Source organism: Protopterus annectens, chromosome 5.part0, assembly GCF_019279795.1.
Source record: "Protopterus annectens isolate FY-2018-M chromosome 5.part0, PAN1.0, whole genome shotgun sequence".
In the NCBI taxonomy this organism is placed as follows: domain Eukaryota; kingdom Metazoa; phylum Chordata; order Ceratodontiformes; family Protopteridae; genus Protopterus; species Protopterus annectens.
The window spans coordinates 31,963,115-31,983,042 of record NC_056735.1 but is presented as its reverse complement, the minus strand read 5'-3'; the positions used below and the strand labels follow the sequence as shown (position 1 = coordinate 31,983,042).

The 19,928-nt window shown below is 37.7% G+C and overlaps 1 protein-coding gene across 1 annotated transcript in view; it reads right to left on the bottom strand.

The window, feature by feature from the left end:
- Positions 1-18,472: 18,472 nt before the first annotated feature.
- VGLL3 (vestigial like family member 3) overlaps positions 18,473-19,928 on the bottom strand; it is a 118,305-nt gene continuing 116,849 nt past the window's right edge. Inside the window, exon 4 of the mRNA XM_044072082.1 lies at positions 18,473-19,896. Within this exon, the coding sequence (XP_043928017.1) occupies positions 19,853-19,896 (44 nt within the window). The 3' untranslated portion in view covers positions 18,473-19,852. The remainder of the gene's footprint in view (positions 19,897-19,928) is intronic.

Sequence of the window (19,928 nt, the reverse complement as noted above, 5' to 3'; positions counted from 1 at the left end):
AGCACCGTACCAACTTCTGGAAAGTGACTCAGTAAGGAGCACAAAGAAACTATCAGGTTCCAAAGCAAAGACAGAAAGATAAAGAAGATAGTCAGACACCCTTCATAAGGGATGCCAGCAACAACCTGCTCACCAGTCCACAGGACATCAAAGGCAGATGGAAGGAGTATTTCCAGCAACTTCTGAATGAAGAAAACCCCACAGAAGCTGTACTGCCCCAGAAATAGCCTATGATGAGAGAAGAAGAGGAGCTCACCCTAGGAGAAGTAAGAACAACACTAAGGAAGATGAAGTCAGGGAAAGTAGCAGGCTCAGATGAGGTGGCAGCAGATATGATAAAGCTGCTGGGTGAGATGGGGGAAATGGCTCCTGAGGGTACTAATAACAGTGTGGTGAGAAAGACATATCCTAGATGACTGGAGAATAAGCATACTCATGCCAGTGTACAAGAACAAAGTGGGACATCTGCAACTATGGGCAGTACAGAGAAATCAAACTCCTATCTCATTGCATGAAAGTTCTGGAGAAGGTGATTGATAAATGGATATGCAGTGCAGTAGAATGTAAGTTGGGAGATGAGCAGTTCAGATTCAGATCAGGAGAGATACCTGAGAAGAAGCTAGAGATGAGGAGAGAGTCCAACTGGGCATTCCAAGACTTGGAGAAAGCATATGACAAGGTCCCAAGAAAGCTGATCTGGGCAGTACTGCCATGGTCTAAAGTCCCAGAAACATTGGTGGAATTAATGCAGGCTATGCACAAAGACTCAAAGACTCAAGTATGAACAGTGTTCGGCCTCACAGAGGGGTTCTCTGTGGGAGTGGGTGTACACCAGGGTTCAGCTCTGAGCCCACGGCTGTTCATACTGGTTATGGACTACATTAGTAAACAGGTTGGAGGGGACAGATCAACAAAGTTGCTGTATGCAGATAATGCGGCATTACAGGCTGACTCTGAGCTAGAACGTCAGCAAAGGATAGGAGAATGGAATGCAAAACTAAAAGCACATGGGATAAAACTAAGCACAGATAAGATGGTGGTAATGACAACAGATTGTGGAAATAAGAAGCTGAGAATAGAGATAGAAGGGAAGATAGTGGAACAGTTAAACAGGTTTAAGTATCTGGGAGGGGTGGTTGAGGAGAAGGGAAGTCTGAATGAAGAGGTCAAAGCTAGAATCAGAAGGGCTGCAGCCAACTGGCATAGAGTGTCAGGTGTAGTCTATGACAGAAGAATGCCACAGAAGCTGAACAGTAAGGTGTACAAAGTGGTGGTGTGACCAGTAATACTGTATGGTGCAGAAACCTGGGCAGTAAAGGCAGAGCAGTTGAAGAAGCTAGAGGTGATGGAGATGAAGTGCCTGAGATGGGTGGTAGGATGCACACTGTGGGACAGACAAAGAAATGAGGACATAAGAGCAGAAACCAAAGTAGCTCCAATTGCAGAAAAGATCAAAAAGAACAGATTACAGTGGTTTGGACATGTGCAGAAAAGCACACAGTCTGGTGAGGAAGATTTGGGACGGACAGGAAGAAGGATAACAGGAAGCAAAGACATCCAGCTAAGAGGTGGATGGATTGTGTGAAAGAAGATCTGCGACAGTTAGGCATGAGTAAATGAACTGCAGAACTGCTGGCAAAAAAAACAAGTAAACCAGAAGCCAAAAATTTAGCGCTTTCATCCACAGTTTAATACGTGAACTTCCTCAGAAACATTTTCATGTGATTTCCAGTTCCTTAAATAACTTACTAAACAGGAAATGACATCATGACCATCAAACTGAAAAAATAACAAATGTGATTTTCTACAAAAATGAAGTATTATCATAATGATAACAAATAAAAATATACATAAATATATATGTATATATATATATATATATATATATATATATATATATATATATATATATATACAAATGAATGTATATACACATATATACACATACATATGTATAAATGCAAAAATACAGTCATAAAAATGCAATGTAAATTCATGCTGTGTGAATAGCATAATAATCAACTTGAACATATGAAATGCATATCCAAAGACCTCTCCCATGTAGACACAACAATCACATGCATGCACACACACACACACACACACACACACACACACACACACACACACACAAACATAGAACTAAACAGTCACTATGAAAATATAAAATACACATGTAAAAAAATATATGTATATGTAAATATAATAAAAAATATATGACAATATAAAAATAATGATGATGTGTACACACAAGTACACACACCGAAATGTGTATAATATAATATATATAAAATGTAATATATGTATGAAACAAAAAAATATGTATATATATGAATAATGTAAATCATATCATGTCTCTGAAGGGAATCAGAGTGATATCTATATTTCAAAAAACATTTTAAATTAATATAATCATTAAGGCCAGGCAACCTATCAGCCCCCAACAAAAGTTGCCACAATGTCTCCTTGCATTTTAAGACATTGTTTAAATCTCCTCCAAATTCACTAGTGTTGATTTTTTCCAAAACTGAAAATTGAAATTTCTTAAAATCTCCACATGTTAAAGAATGTTTGGCCAAATAATTAAACTGATCTTTGTTTTTTATAGCCAAATTGTGCTCATAGATTCTTCTTTTTAGAAGCCTTTTAGTTTTTCCTATGTAATAATGTTCGCATGAAACACAATTGGCGATGTAAACAACATAATCACAATTACAATTGTAATAACTCTTAGACCAAATGGTGTAATTAAGAGATTTTATGAATACACTAGTACTGTTGCTGATAAATCTACACTGCCTACAGTTATTGCATGCATAAGTACCCCTCTTAATACTGGCTGCTCTTGTCATGTCCTGATACCTATAATGATCTGTCTCCAGCATAGATTTAAAATTTTTAACTCTTTTGTAAGTAAAAGTGGGTTTCATCCCTAAAGTACCAACCTAATCTTTATTTCCTAATATAATTTTCCAATTGTTAACGATGATGTCCCTGATGAACCACATTTCGTCAACAATCGGTAAAGGGAACGCTAGGTGGTAACTACTGGTATTCTCTAAAACTTTGGAACCAGAACTTAAACCTATCTGACTAGAAAGAAGAATCTGTTTAGCAACCCCCTTCCTTAAAGAAATGACCTCTTTCTCTATTTTTTGAATAGATGTTTGCCTTGCAAGCAAAAGGTGCAGGGTTTGAGTCTCACAAGGGATAAATGGCTAGGCTTAAAATGGCTCGCAAGGGCAGTTAGCTTAGTACTAATCTATGAACCTATGAACCAGTCTAATGCGTAACCTCTATACATGAATAGTGACCTTAAAAATCCTACTTCACTTTGAAAAAAATGGAAAAAATTAACACTAGTGAATTTGGAGGAGATTTAAACAATGTCTTAGAATGCAAGGAGACATTGTGGCAACTTTTGTTGGGGGCTGATAGGTTGCCTGGCCTCAATGATTATATTAATTTAAAATGTTTTTTGAAATATAGATAGGTGTTTGAGACCATATGCATGTGATCCATGTGTGTTTTGTGTGTGGTGTACATGTGTGCACACCTACAAGTTCATATCACTCTGATTCCCTTCAGAGACATGATATGATTTACATTAGTCATATATATACATATTTTTTTGTTTCATACATATATTACATTTTATATATATTATATTATACACATTTCGGTGTGTGTACTTGTGTGTACATATCATTATTATTTTTATATTGTCATATATTTTTTATGATATTTACATATACATATTTTTTTTACATGTGTATTTTATATTTTCATAGTGACTGTTTAGTTCTATGTGTGTGTGTGTGTGTGGGGGGGGGGTACATGTCTATATGTCCATATGTGTGTGTGTGTGTGCGGGTGTGTGCATGCATGTGACTGTTGTGTCTACGTGGGAGAGGTCTTTGGATATGCATTTCATATGTTCAAGTTGATTATTATGCTATTCACACAGCATGAATTTACATTGCATTTTTATGACTGTATTTTTGCATTTATACATATGTATGTGTATATACATTCATATATATATATATATATATATATATATACATATATATTTATGTATATTTTTATTTGTTATCATTATGATAATACTTCATTTTTGTAGAAAATCACATTTGTTATTTTTTCAGTTTGATGGTCATGATGTCATTTCCTGTTTAGTAAGTTATTTAAGGAACTGGAAATCACTTGAAAATGTTTCTGAGGAAGTTCACGTATTAAACAGTGGATGAAAGCGCAAAATTTTTGGCTTCTGCTTTACTTGTTTTTTTTTGCCAGCAGTTCTGCAGTTCATTTTTTCGTTTTGTTTGGTTGTCAGTAATTTTTGAGGTTTGTGGTCCAGCTGGTGAATCACCATGGCAGCTGAGAGAGCCAATTTCAGCAGTCAAGACAGTCTTTTGGACTTGACTGTGTATTCAATTCCTGCCAGTGGCTCTAGTCCTGCCAGTGGCTGTAGTCCTGCCAAGGTTGTGGGAGAGAAAACCCAAGAAGAACTTATCGCTTTTATTGTTCAAACAGTGAAAGACACTTTTGTTTCCACCATGTTCAAGGAACATTCTAAGTCAGATATCGCTAGTGATTCTGCAAGCAGTGTGGCTGGTTCAGTCAAAGGCACTAATGAGAAGTCTTTAACAGCTACAGTTTTAGATTTACTGCCAGACGACACAGGAAGTGACGTAACAGCTAGTACTAGCTGGTTAGCTAAAGCATCGACGACGGTGTTGAACACCACAAATAAGGGAATAAACGAAAGCAATATGTGGGATTACATTTGCAAATCTTTCAATAATCCGTTTTCTGATGTTCAAGTTCAAGCATCTGATTCAGCAGCAAGTAAGTTGATAATTGAGAGTGCTTATACTGACACTATTAACTGTAAAAAGAGCATATATGACCTAGAAAAAATGGTTTTCAGGTTTGTCACGTTAGAGCTAGAGGTATCCTATTTGAGTGAATGTATAAATAGGAAAATTGTGCCTCAGGGCTTAAGGACAGCCAAGTTCCCTAATTGTGTAACTTGTGGTGATGAACTGAGTACCAAACTTATTGAGCTTTATAACAATACTGGCATCACCATGATGGGTTTTTGGTTGAACACTACTTGAAAGAACTTGAGACTATTAGGGAAAATATTAAATCACTAGATGAGAAAATCAAATGCTTTGGATGTTTTAAAGATTATATTATTTTATACAACGGTGTAGAAGCGAAGGCTGACAGGCACCGGGCTTCCATTGTGACTAGGAAACAACATAAACTAAAAAGAGACATTTTGGCTTATCAGGCCAAACATGCATATTTATTACAAGATAGGGTAGAAAACCCTTCTGTTAAGATCTACAACAACAGTGACAGTGGAAGTCCTGCTTTAAACAGTGGGGCTAAGGAAGCCACAAATACTATAGCATTTTCAACAACAAATGATGTTGGTTCTAGAGGTTCTGACAGGAACATTGGACACAACAGTGTATCTAATGGAGAAGCCGGCACCATTTCTGACTTTAACAACCAACATTCTAGCAATTCTTCTAATGGAAATTATGCTGAAATACTTGTCAAAGGAAAGCAGGGACCTAACCAAGTTCCTTTTCCGCTGGCAGTGCCAGTCAACAAACAGACTCAGAAGTGGAAGAACACGTCCCACAACAAATGGAAGGGGAAAGGGAGAGGGAGATACCCCAACCAGAGGAAATACTAGTGAATACCACAAGACAAGCTGAAGATTTTAGCATCAATGTTATTAATTTATCTGGAGTTGCTTTATCCACTGAAACTGTTAACATTTTGAAAAAAGGTTTTTCATTTATACCTAACAATAGAGTGAATATTGGTAGATTGTTAATAGATTTTAGATTATATTTAAGAAAATTGAACCTACAGTATATAATGCATGATGTGTTGGTCACTGTTCAAACTTCTTCCATGACTGGGCCGAAAAAAGCTAGTACTTTTAACCCCCCACTGCATACTACTTTGCAAATGTTTCAAAATCAATGTGAAAATGAGTTTTGCAGGATGACAGGTTATGTAAGTGATGACAATCTAAGTTCCTCTGAAAAGGGAGCTTTGCAAGATTTATGCAAAAATTCTGATATTAGAACAATGAAGGCCAACAAAGGGGGTAAAATAGTGGTCATGGATACCATTCAATATAATGAATCTATGATAGACATGTTAAGTGACAGTGAGACATACAAGTGACTAGTGTCAATGTTGTTCAAAAAAGTTTTCAACGAGTTGATACACTGTTGTTTGACATGTTTAGCCAAGGAGAATTAGATCATCAGAGTTATGAATATTTGTTGGTCGAACACCCTAAATTGGCTACATTATTTGGCATTCCAAAATTACATGTTGACCAGCACAACCCACCTTTTAGACCTATTATTTCCGCAAAGCATTCTAAAACTGAGAATATATCTTTTTGGCTTGACTATATTCTGAATCCTATTGTACAGAGAACTAGATTTTACATCAGAGATTCCTGGCATTTATTGGAAGAACTAAGGAATATAGATGTTTCATCTAGTTCTGTCAGTTTTGCCACTCTTGACATCAAGTCCTTATATACTGCTATCAAGCAAACAGAAAGATTAGAATATTTGAGGGAATACCTGACTTCATATTCTGATGTTGAGAAACACAAGGTTAGCAACATTTGTGATCTAATGGAGTTAGTCCTAGAGAATAATTTCTTCAGATTTGGTAAACATATTTATCAACAGATTTCAGGAGTAGCAATGGGAGCGAGGGTGGCACCAGCTTTTTCCAATTTGGTTATGGTAAATTGGGAGCTTAAATTTTTGGTTAAACATCATCTTTTCAAAAGGGCACTTGCATATTTTAGATTTATTGATGATTTACTTTTTTTGTGGAATGGCACTTTTGAAGAATTTTCTGACTTCGTGACAGATTTGAATCATAGTACTGACTTCTTGGTCTTCAAATTGAGTGGTTTTGGGGATAACATTCCCTTTCTTGATGTCCTTCTTAGTATAGATACAGTTAATAACACATTGAAAAGTCAAATATACAGGAAAGAGGTTTTTGCGAACCAGTATTTACACAAGGACAGTTTACATCCTACACATATGAAAAAAGGAGTAGTGAAGGGCCAAATAATTCGTTTGAGTAGGCTCACCACTGATGATGATGTATTTCAAAGTGAAGTAGGATTTTTAAGGTCACTATTCATGTATAGAGGTTATGCATTAGACTGGATTAAAAAAATAGAGAAAGAGGTCATTTCTTTAAGGAAGGGGGTTGCTAAACCGATTCTTCTTTCTAGTCAGATAGGTTAAGTTCTGGTTCCAAAGTTTTAGAGAATACCAGTAGTTACCACCTAGCGTTCCCTTTACCGATTGTTGACGAAATGTGGTTCATCAGGGACATCATCGTTAACAATTGGAAAATGATATTAGGAAATAAAGATTTGGTTGGTACTTTAGGGATGAAACCCACTTTTACTTACAAAAGAGTTAAAAATTTAAAATCTATGCTGGAGACAGATCATTATAGGTATCAGGACATGACAAGAGCAGCCAGTATTAAGAGGGATACTTATGCATGCAATAACTGTAGGCAGTATAGATTTATCAGCAACAGTACTAGTGTATTCATAAAATCTCTTAATTACACCATTTGGTCTAAGAGTTATTACAATTGTAATTCCGATTATGTTGTTTACATCGCCAATTGTGTTTCATGTGAACATTATTACATAGGAAAAACTAAAAGGCTTCTAAAAAGAAGAATCTATGAGCACAATTTGGCTATAAAAAACAAAGATCAGTTTAATTATTTGGCCAAACATTCTTTAACATGTAGAGATTTTAAGAAATTTCAATTTACAGTTTTGGAAAAAATCAACACTAGTGAATTTGGAGGAGATTTAAACAATGTCTTAGAATGCAAGGAGACATTGTGGCAACTTTTGTTGGGGGCTGATAGGTTGCCTGGCCTCAATGATTATATTAATTTAAAATGTTTTTTGAAATATAGATAGATGTTTGAGACTATATGCATGTGATCCATGTGTGTTTTGTGTGAGTTGTACATGTGTGCACACGGGAACACTTCACATAATTGAATTACTGAAATCTCGAATTTCCTATGGTCGAGACCATATGATCGAGATTTTAGTAAATCGAATGTGTGTAGTGTTTAAAAATAAGACTTTACTTACCTTAATACATTACGTGCACACAGAGGCAAGTATTGTTGTACACCCTGTGTGTACGTAAAGTTTTATTTGTTTTGCGGTGTTGGCAGGAAGTGAGAAATCTCCCGTTTTGCGCTTCCGCATACAGCTTAAGACGGAGATTTCCATCTCCCACTGTAGCGCGATCTTGGAATTGGTATATTTAAGTAGGGGGTGTGGGGCACAGCCCCATGGTGAAGGGGCAAAGCCCCCCTGCAAAAGCGAAGTTTCTGTTTTTTTTTTTTTTTGATGGTTTCCCTTCAGAAGTTCGAATTTCCAAAACTCGAGCTTTTGGTTTCGGTTATTTGCAGTTCGAGATTTTGGAAATTCGACCTTCTGAAGTGAATCCGTGCACACATACATGTTCATATCACTCTGATTCCCTTCAGAGACATGATATGATTTACATTATTCATATATATACATATTTTTTGGTTTCATACATATATTACATTTTATATATATTATATTATATTATACACATTTCGGTGTGTGTACTTGTGTGTACACATCATCATTATTTTTATATTGTCATATTTACATATACATATATTTTTTACATGTGTATTTTATATTTTCATAGTGACTGTTTAGTTCTATGTTTGTGTGTGTGTGTGTGTGTGTGTGTGTGGGGTACATGTCTATATGTCCATGTGTGTCTGTGTGTGTGTGTGTGGGTGTGTGCATGCATGTGCTTGTTGTGTCTACGTGGGAGAGGTCTTTGGATATGCATTTCATATGTTCAAGTTGATTATTATGCTATTTACACAGCATGAATTTACATTGCATTTTTATGACTGTATTTTTGCATTTATACATATGTATGTGTATATATGTGTATATACATTCATTTGTATATATATATATATATATATATATATATATATATATATATATATATATATATATATATATATATATATATATATATATATATATATATATATATATATATATACACATATTTATGTATATTTTTATTTGTTATCATTATGATAATACTTCATTTTTGTAGAAAATCACATTTGTTATTTTTTCAGTTTGATGGTCATGATGTCATTTCCTGTTTAGTAAGTTATTTAAGGAACTAGAAATCACTTGAAAATGTTTCTGAGGAAGTTCACGTATTAAGCAGTGGGTGGATGAAAGCGCTAAATTTTTGGCTTCTGGTTTACCTGTTTTTTTTTTGCCAGCAGTTCTGCAGTTCATTTTTTCGTTTTGTTTGGTTGTCAGTAATTTATTAGTTAGGCATGAGTGTTGAAGAAGGCAGGAGCGTGGCACTGAATTGAGAGAGCTGGCGACAGTTAACATGATACCCCAACCCCATGTAGAAAAATGGGAAAAAGGGGGGCTGATGATAATGATCATTCATGGTTACGTGCAGTTCTGATGAAATCCATTCCTGAAAAACTTGTACGGGATGAAAAAGCTAAAGTATTCTTATACTTGTGAGTTTGAATTAAATACTTGTGTGGCATTCTCCAGTGGTCTCTCTTATTTAAGCTCAAGATGCATACATTGCACCAGTATATTACAGCAGGGGGGCTATGACTGGGGAATTTATTCAGAAGTGCCTGGGAAAGAAAGCGAGGTAAAATTGGAGCTGAATTTATTGGCCAGTAGATTCACTCTATTCTCTGACTCAGAATAGTTGTCTCCATTTATGATTAATTTGACATATTGTTGTGTATTGTGTTTGAAGTTTCAGACATGGCTGAAAAATGCCTTATGGTTGTCCTTTGCCTGGAAGGCTACTTTTACCTCAAATGTGGCTTTGATTGACTTAATTAGATACCTGACCTGTTTATTTAGTTTGATGAGGGAGTTCTTATCTTGCTGGGCATAACACTTCTTACTTTTGGTCATTATTTGTTTTTCCTTTTGTTGATATTTTGATCCCACTGGGGTGTTTTTTGAGTTGTTCTGTACATATTTCAGGTAGTTACTATTGACTCTCTGCAGCTGTATACATGATTCAAAAGTTATTTTTCTGAACAATTCTGCATATGCAGCAGTGTTCCCTGGGTTGGGAGGCTTGAAATTTTGCCAGGGTGTCACTTAAAATTAAGAAGTTTGCCTTGGAATTATTCCTAAAAGTTCCAGGGTTACATGGTGCCCCAGGTTTTTTTAGTTTGTAGGAGACAGCTTTACGGTCTGATCTGACATGTTTGAATGTTAAAAAAGTTACAAGTTGTGTATGATTCCCAGTTTACAGTCCCAGTTTACAGTGGGGTAGTTGAAGTCACCAATGAGTATGGAGCTGGGATGAATGATGAGAGTGGCTAGACTTCATTTAAGTAAATGGCATAGGCCTTCTGGGTCATAAAGGGGGACCTATAGATCACAAGGATGTAGAATGGGACTTGCTTATGGTGAGCTGCACGTGAAGAAGCTCAAGGGTGTCATACTGCTTGTCTAGCTTTGAGGTGTGTTTGTTCCAGGATATTTAAGGAATGAAAGTGCTAAAAAACACCAGCTCGTTGGTGTGTTTTTCTTTGATGTAAATTGAAACACATGCACCCTTTGTCTCTCTCTGCAGTAGCTGGTCTAAATGTGTGGAAGGCATTATAGCCCCACACTGTTGGGGTGCTGTCCAAGGCTTTAAACTGTGCCTCAGTAACTACTCAGATGTCTACTTTCTCCAAGGTGAGGACAGCTTGCAGGGAGTGGAGTTTTTTGTTTAGAATCTTGGCATGAGGTGGTAACACCTTTAGAATATTCTGGGTTGTTTCAGCTATGCCGGGTGGTTTATCAGGTTGGCAGTGCCAAAAAGGGCACTTTGGGGGTGGGCAAGGTTTTAGCCAATATTTAAAACCCAAGAGGAGAAAGGTGCAGCCCATCCCTGGAGAAGTGCGGTCTGTCAACTATATCCTCCCAGGCCAAAAAATTGCATCCCATTTGAATGATAGCAAAAACTCAGACAATCATTAGTCAATTAGCTTTTGTTCATATTGTGATATCATTCTTGGAGAAGGTAGAATGCTGTTAAGTTTTGATTGATACCAGCTTGAAACATACAGTCCATGAGTTCTATCATGTTTCTCTTCATATAGTCCGAGGAGGTAAATTTCAGGTTATTTACCCCAGCATGGACTATGACTGCGTCATACTGGTACTTGTGGCTTAACATATTGAGTCTGTGCACGTTCTGGCAGATTCTGGCCCCGATAGGTAATTAACACAGTTGGGGTGGGTTGGCATAATGGTTAAGGTGTTTACCTTAAAGACATGGTACACTGTGATTCTCACCTTTGGGGAGGCATGGTTAGGCTTAAAAATGACCCCTGTAGCTGTTAGCCTAGTAATTAATTACCTATGAACCTTTGAACCATAATCCTTTCCTCGCTCAGCTTGATGAATGGGACATTGGTGGCCTCATAATGGAGTCTTCTCTGACCAGAATGTTTGATTGTTTGGTAGTCTGCCTTACAGACTTAGATGTTTACATGATGTGAGTTGATGCTGAATGTGTCCAGAGGGTGTTGCCTTGGTAGTGCGTTTTGGATGCCGAGCGTAATTATTGTAATTACAGCATCTGGGAGGCCTTTGAGTTTTTGGTTTGGGTAGATTACTTTTAAGACGCTCAGCATACATGGGTCAATGTGTTTGTTCTGTAGGGTGTGTCAGGTAGTATGTAGTGTTGTGTGTTTCTGACAACCTGTTTGGCATTTGCAGTAGCTGTATGTGAGACCCTTGCTTCCAGAGACAGTGTAAATGTGCAACTCAACTGTGTCAGATTGTTTGAGAATTTGGTGGTTAACATAAAACATAAGACAATTTCTATGTTGTCTCAGGATGACTATTTCTACCCAACTGGCTACAGAGACAGTAGGAACGTGCACATCCATGGTATCAGTTATAAATGTAGTTAGTGGTTTACAGGGATAATGGTACCAAGGGATTCTGCTCTTCTCTTTGGGTAACCAGTATGAGACAGAACATATCTGTTTGTAATCTGAGTAAGAATTACAATCCTGGTCGAATCCCACCGAGCAATGCCTCTCTTGGCACAAACCTGGTGCTCATCAAGCGACTACATACTCAAACTTTTAGGGTTAGTTTTTATAGGGAAATCGAGATTCTAAGCATCCGTGTCTATTCTGGGCACTACTAACCACCATTGCAAGATGAGCAAAGTCACACAAACATTGCAACTTTATTTATATAAACCTTATGTGATACTTATATACACCAAAGGCACAAATTGTAAAGAAACCAAAACTCTGGCAGGCACACGTGGGTCACAAAACCAACCAAGGTACGAAGCATAAGCACAAAAGTAGTGCTACAATAAACAGTTTATTCACAAAAAGGAAATAAGTGCTTTCTTCATCAACTATTGGAGACTTCATCAGACAAAATACAAAACTAATTGTGCATATTGATGAGCATGGGGGTGTGTGTTTTACTCCCTTTTGATATTGATTGGTTGGGATGTTGGGCATATACCTAGTACTGTTATTTTAAATAGTTGCAATTAGTTTTGTATTTTGTTTGATGAAGTCTCCAATAGTTGATGATGAAAGCGCTTATTTGTTTCCTTTTTGTGAATAAACTGTTTATTGTAGCACCACTTTTGTGCTTGTGATTCGTATCTTGGTTGGTTTCCAATACTTATATAAATGTTCACAGAAGCATTTACTAAATGACACAAATATATATTGAATCAATCTGGGGTATTTGCATGCTACTTTGTATTAATTAAAAATATAATCAGTGGATTCAATATATGCCAAATATCTGAACTCATGAATAGATGTATGCATTAACCAGTATTCACAGGTGAGCAGTTCTGTGGTTAACACATTTAAACTTACAGTTTTTCAAAGGTCTGACATGACACACCTACATATTATGTAACCTCCATTCAGGCCTGAAATCTGATAGCAAGTAAATGTGAAAGTTTTTTTTTTGTCACATGCTAGAACTGTAGAATATGCTTTGTGAAAGTGTCGCTAAAATATGCACTTTACTGTCTTCACAGCTAGCATTAACTGTCATGGCTTGTACTTTAAGACTACAATTCTATAAACATTAGAACTGTCATAGTGTTTAAATATTTTCATCAGTTTTAGTTAGCTAAATTGGTAAGGTAAACTAAGGACAGCTGCCTGTTTTCAAAAGGCACCTAAAGTGGTATTATACATAGTAGTTAAGAAGAGGTCAGAATCAGCTCCCCTATGAATCCTTAACTCCCATCCTTCCAACACACTCAAGAGTTTATCAAAACTGGTCCACTTTACACACACCTCTGAATTCAGCCACACAACACTAAAGCGACTCTCTTTGGAAGTAAGACCCTTATATCCTATATGAACAGACTCAAAAAACTCCCAACTATTCTCTGTCTCATATCACCTGCTTAGAAGTGATTTCTGCTCGACTTACAAAGCCATGTCTGACCCAGCTCTGTTAGAAATACTACATCTGAAGAAATTCCAATACCTCCACACCACATGCTCCAGAGACCTCAACCTCATTACCACAATCAACAGAACATGCTGGAGGGACAGGTTCATAACCCAGAGACAGCCCATGCTATGGAATAGACTTCCCATACATGTCAAACAGAGCACCTCACTGGCCTTTTTCAAGAGAAATCTTGATGAGTGGATGGGAAATAGAAATTTCACCTTGGGGATCACTCCAGAGGCTGTACTCGACAGTGACAGAGGAAACTAATGTAGGGTGGCACAATGCAAGGGTAACCCTATGGACTAGGCTTGTAAAGGCTCCAAGGCCATTAGCCTAGTACACAACTATCAACCTATATCCCCATAGTTATCCATGCACCACCTGTGGGGAAACAGAAATACCTCATACGACTGGAAGGAGTGACGGTGCTCACAGCATTGTCACTCACCATATGAAACAATGACGATGACTTTATGTGAGTAGAAACACTGATGAGTTGTAGCTCACTCAGTTACAGCTCATTACTGCTTTTCACGCTCATTGACATGACAAGTAACCATCAGATGTACACAGTATGCAAGTGTAAATGGTGACAATCAAACATTTGATTTATGTAGCTCATTTGAAATACATTAGTCTAATTTGCAGACAATGAGAAAAATGAACCTTTGTGATTTTGTGACATGATACTCCAAGCAGTGACAGTACCGCATCAGGCACTCTGAGCAGTGACAGTACCGCATCAGGCACTCTGAGCAGTGACAGTACCGCATCAGGTATTCTGAGCAGTGACAATACTACATCAGCCATTTTGAGCAGTGACAGTACTGCATCAGGCACTCTGAGCAGTGACAGTACAGTATCAGGTATTCTGAGCAGTGACAGTACAGCATCAGGCATTCTGAGCAGTGACAGTACAGCATCAGGCACTCTGAGCAGTGACAGTACTGCATCAGCCATTTTGAGCAGTGACAGTACCACATCAGGCGTTCTAAGCAGTGACAGTACCACATCATACAGTCTGAGCAGTGACAGTACCGCATCAGGCACTCTGAGCAGTGACAGTACCGCAACAGGCACTCTGAGCAGTGACAGTACAGCGTCAGGCACTCTGAGCAGTGACAGTACAGCGTCAGGCACTCTGAGCAGTGACAGTACCGCATCATACATTCCGAGCAGTGACAGTACCGCATCATACATTCCGAGCAGTGACAGTACCGCATCAGGCACTGAGCAGTGACAGTACCGCATCAGGCACTCTGAGCAGTGACAGTACCACATCAGGCATTACGCTTATGAAGCTCTTCAGCCCTTTACAAACAGGTTAAAATATTGCTGCTGTTTTACTTCTGGAAATAAACTTAAAGTGACATTCTTTATTGACTATAATGGCAAGAACAATTACTTGTTTGTCTTACTAAAGCGAACTAAAGCGGATTAACTTCTTAATTTTGGTTAATAGGTCATTACCTGACTCTAAACATGTGCAACTCCTGGATGACAAATGTCCTGCCCCTTACTTTTCCCCATTGTTTCCAAACACTATACCTTCAGTTATTGGTCCAAAATGTCCTCATTGCCCTTCCTTCTGTCCTACAACATTCGTTCTCGCCTTTTAATACTGTTCCTGCATTTTCCTCCTGTTCTCTCGTCTTGTATCAAGTTAATTTCCAAATATGTTCCACAGCTCTTTAGATGCTGTTGCTGCTGATAATTAATGATATGTTAAATATGTCTTGGTTACTTATATACCTCTGTTTACAATGCCCTTTACTTCATGTTTTTTCATAGCTTTTCTCCCCAGAAAAAGTTTCACAGCTCATTACATGACGCTGCTATTAATAAAAGATAATCTGTTTAAATTTTGTACATTTATTGATTATGTTCATACCTCTATTTACTATATTTTAATGGGATGTTGGAAATTTTCTGGAGATTTTCCCCCCAGTCCTCCACTGAAAAGGGGCAACTGTCTACTCAATCAGACTATCCTGGTAAACAAATGCAATAATTAAATAAATTACTAAAGGTTATAAAACATACTTACACTTTAAGACAAGAATCATAACCTGACATCCTTTTTGGCTGCAGCAGCTTGTAGGAAAGTTATATGTACTCTGGAGAAAAATATTCTGATCTATATTTTTGTCTATAAAATTCATAGACCTAAAGTCAAGCTCTTCTTGATCACCAGGATTCAAGAGAATCTTCTGTTCATACCACATAACACTAAACACTGCTTTCCAAATTTTACCACAGAACACTGGTATAACTCCTCATTAACCCAATGACAAGAGCAACCCCCCCTCAAAAAAATAACATTATTTTTTTTAAAAGCAGACCAAGTCTTTGAGTTTGGGAAGTGAGAAAGGGTGGGGTGGGATGCGGTGGGAGGGGAGAGGGTTAAGGCTACCAGTATATGATAGGTCAATCTCTGCATAGCCTGTCATAAACTGTCATGCCTGACCTGACTGTAGCACCAGTATGGGAAGAATTGCCTAGTGCATGACTCTGAGTAAGTCTATTAACCTCTTCTGGCTGCTATTGAAACACACAATGACACACAGTAGATGCATATAAATACTATATGTATACTGTCACTGTACACATGTACACAGTAAATACTTCAGCACAGGGTATATTCGTGTGGTGTTAGAAGTGTGTCACCTGGGTACATATGACATCATTGAGCATTTACTTTGTAAAATATTATACCTGGCTGCAGATTATATGTTTGTAATTTATACAGGCATTCCTCACAACAAAAAGGAAGGCAAGACATACAATTTCCTTGTTACTGTTAACTATGAACTTACCAACCACTGCTGTGGATCACACAGTATTCTGGTCACTGTGCACCTGACAGCCACTGCTGTGGATCACACAGTACTCTGGTCACTTTGCACTTGACAGCCACTTTTGGGGATTGCATTGTACTCTGATACATTCTGTCCTTGTTGATGGTCACTCTGCACCTACCAGCCACTGTTGTGGATCACATAGTGCTCTGGTCACTGTGCACCTGACAGCCACTGCTGTGGATCACACAGTACTCAGACACATTCTGTCCTTGTTGATAGTGACTGTGCATCTACCAGCCACTGCTGTGGATCACACAGTATTCTGGTCACTTTGCACTTGACAGCCACTTCTGGGGATTGCGTTGTACTCTGATACATTCTATCCTTGTTGATGGTCACTCTGCACCTACCGGCCACTGTTGTGGATCACATAGTGCTCTGGTCACTGTGTACCTGACAGCCACTGCTGTGGATCACACAGTACTCGGACACATTCTGTCCTTGTTGATAGTGACTGTGCATCTACCAGCGACTGCTGTGGATCACACAGTACTCTGATACAGTCTGTCCTTGTTGATGGTCACTCTGCACCTACCAGCCACTGTTGTGGATCACATAGTACTCTGGTCACTGTGCACCTGACAGCCACTGCTGGGGTTCACATAGTACTCTGACACATTCTGTCCTTGCTGATGGTGACTGTGCCCTTGCTTGCTTTTACCTGACGTTATAAAGTACCTTACTAGTGTGCATTCTTGTCACTGGTCACTGTGCACCTATGAGCTCCTGAAGGGGATTACTCTGTACCTTGCTACCTTATACCATTGTTACTAGTCATTATGTACCTTCCAGCCCTTCCCTGCCATGAGACTTTATATTGTTACTGGTATCTTATTATGCCATACTATCATGCATCCTTTTTTACTGGTCACTGGGTACTCACAAGTCCATACCATATATTTCAAACATTTTAAGCAATGGATCACTAAGACCACAGTGCTATGAACCAGGCAATAACATCATGAACATTGCAATGGTATGCAAATGCCCCTAGCAAAGACAACAGTTGCAGAGGGAGATCTCCATCCTCTGTCAGGGCTTTCATGTGGATGCACTCAAAGCACAGCCCACCCCACAGGAAAAAAAAGCATGAGTGCAGCACTCAGCATTTCCAGCAGTGATTTTTTCCTTGGTATTATTTCCTTTTCCTGTCAGTCATGGTGTTCCCCCTGTCCCATCTCATGAAGATTTCCCATCATTCACCAGCCATCAGGGTTTTTCCTCTATTTTCCTGTCTATTAGTGTGTACAGCAGCTCTGATAGGTGGAATTCTCACACTGCTGGGCCTGTGACATACATGCTTTCCAACATCTCAAACCCCAGAGACAGAGCATGCTGATTGCTCGGCATGCATGTCTTGGTCCTTGCACCGATATGCTGTGGAATTCTGCCTCCTTAAAATATACTGGGGTGTCAACATATCAGCAGACCAAGCTGTTTTGTCCAGTGTAGACAGGATATTCCCAACTGTCTCTTCCAATCCTAGATCACTAATTGATTGTAGGACATCTGGGCATCATCCCGTTTTACAGGGGGTCAGTATGCTTCCACCTATGATTATTAACTGTTTGCACACCGAGGTCACAAGTGTCAAGCACACAATTCCAAGCAGTACACCATTGAACCATAAATTATTTTTTTCTTATTTCAAAGTGAGTGCATCTACTTTGTCACTGAAGAGAACATAAGATGGAGACTTTCAAAAAAACCATACATCACTATTTTGAAAAAAAAAATGCCCAGCTTGTTTTATGTCAGAATTATCATCTTTCATGTAAAAATCCTAAAATAATTAAGATGTTATTAATTAGACAAAATGTCTACCTTCATGGTCAGTTAGAAAAAAACTTAAAATAAAATGGTCATGATATGATTTAAGAAAAATAGCTCAGTCAGTAGTCATTTATCTTACTTTACTACTTTCTTAATAAAACATTAAATAGCATCATGAAGACAAAATTAACATATTTTTATGAAAGAAAGTTTTCAGATGAGTTTTATTTTGTATTTGAGTTACGGTGCAATCTTTGTGCAATAGCACTGTCCTTTTTACAGGGGAAAAAAAATTTCTACAACACAATCTTTGTTCCTTAACAATAAGTAACTCCCCTCACTCACACGAAAAACTGGCAATAAATTTAAAAATCACCTAAAAACAGTTACTGTAAAGCATTCAAAAATGTCAGGCTGAAGGTTCAATTCCCTGAAGGTGTCCTATTCAGCAGCATACAGTTAGAAAAGGAATGACTGGTCACCACACCTTCTTTACCTGCACTGGATCAAATCTGTCTACCCTCATTCTGCACATACTGGCGATCAATTTATAAAACCTGAAAATGTTACTATACTTTGTCGCATGGCTGCCATTTTTCTTAATTCATGCAACAATCTGTATGAATATGGGAGCATTAACTTACGTCCTCTGGTTTGTTATCAGCTACATTTGCCTCCATATATACAAAAACAGAATCTAAACCCTGTGCTGAATTGTAGCAACATTGTACAGCCTGTATCATTCAATCCTGTGAAATATATAAAATATTACTGGCATAATGTTTGAGAAGAATGCTTGCTTAATAGATGTCACTGTGGGTATGTACAAGGAATACCTAAAAGCCATTAATTTAAGTACCAATGCAAATATTATAAAACAGCCCAACAAAGTTTGTTCTGCAAATCATTAAAATGGAGAGACAATCCATGTACCCAGTTATAGTTCACAGATCATCTGACTTTTCAGCTACATATACAAAGATAAAAAAACAAAATTCACATTTGAGGTAAATTTAAACATATCATCACATTTATCTAGCAGTAAGCAAATACATTTTATTACAAAAAATAACTATTACCCCAGTTCTCTGAGAAATGGTTCTTTAAACAGAACATTCAGAATCTGCAAACAGTAAAAAAATATTCTAAATCTTCTCAAAGCGAAGCAGAACATTTTGTACTCCTACAAAAATATGTACGTATATACACATATATCACAATTATATACATTTTAATCCAACTTTGCTCTCTGCCTTTAGCCTCAGACCAGAAGCTGAGATTTAGTTTGTGTGCTATGAAATGTTGCACTATATACATTAAATATAAATAAATTGCATTTCTCATGTTTGTGACACTGGTTGGCTGGAACAAAGGAGCTCTTCATCCCATGTCCACGTCTTGCTGCTTTCATAGTTTCTAAAATCAGCTTTATTATTTCCTCTGAGTAAAAACTTAAGTTTAAATCCAGGGCTGGTGCATGTCTTGCCAAGATGGCAGCATAACAAACCTGATACAGGGCTGTTACTATGGATACCAGAGCACAGTCCAAAAGTAAAGTATTCTGGAGTTTATAGTCCTCTCCATCTCAGAACCATGGAGACTCTATGCTTTTGTCCAGATGTTGCATCCCTACAACAAACCAATCAACACAATTAGACTGT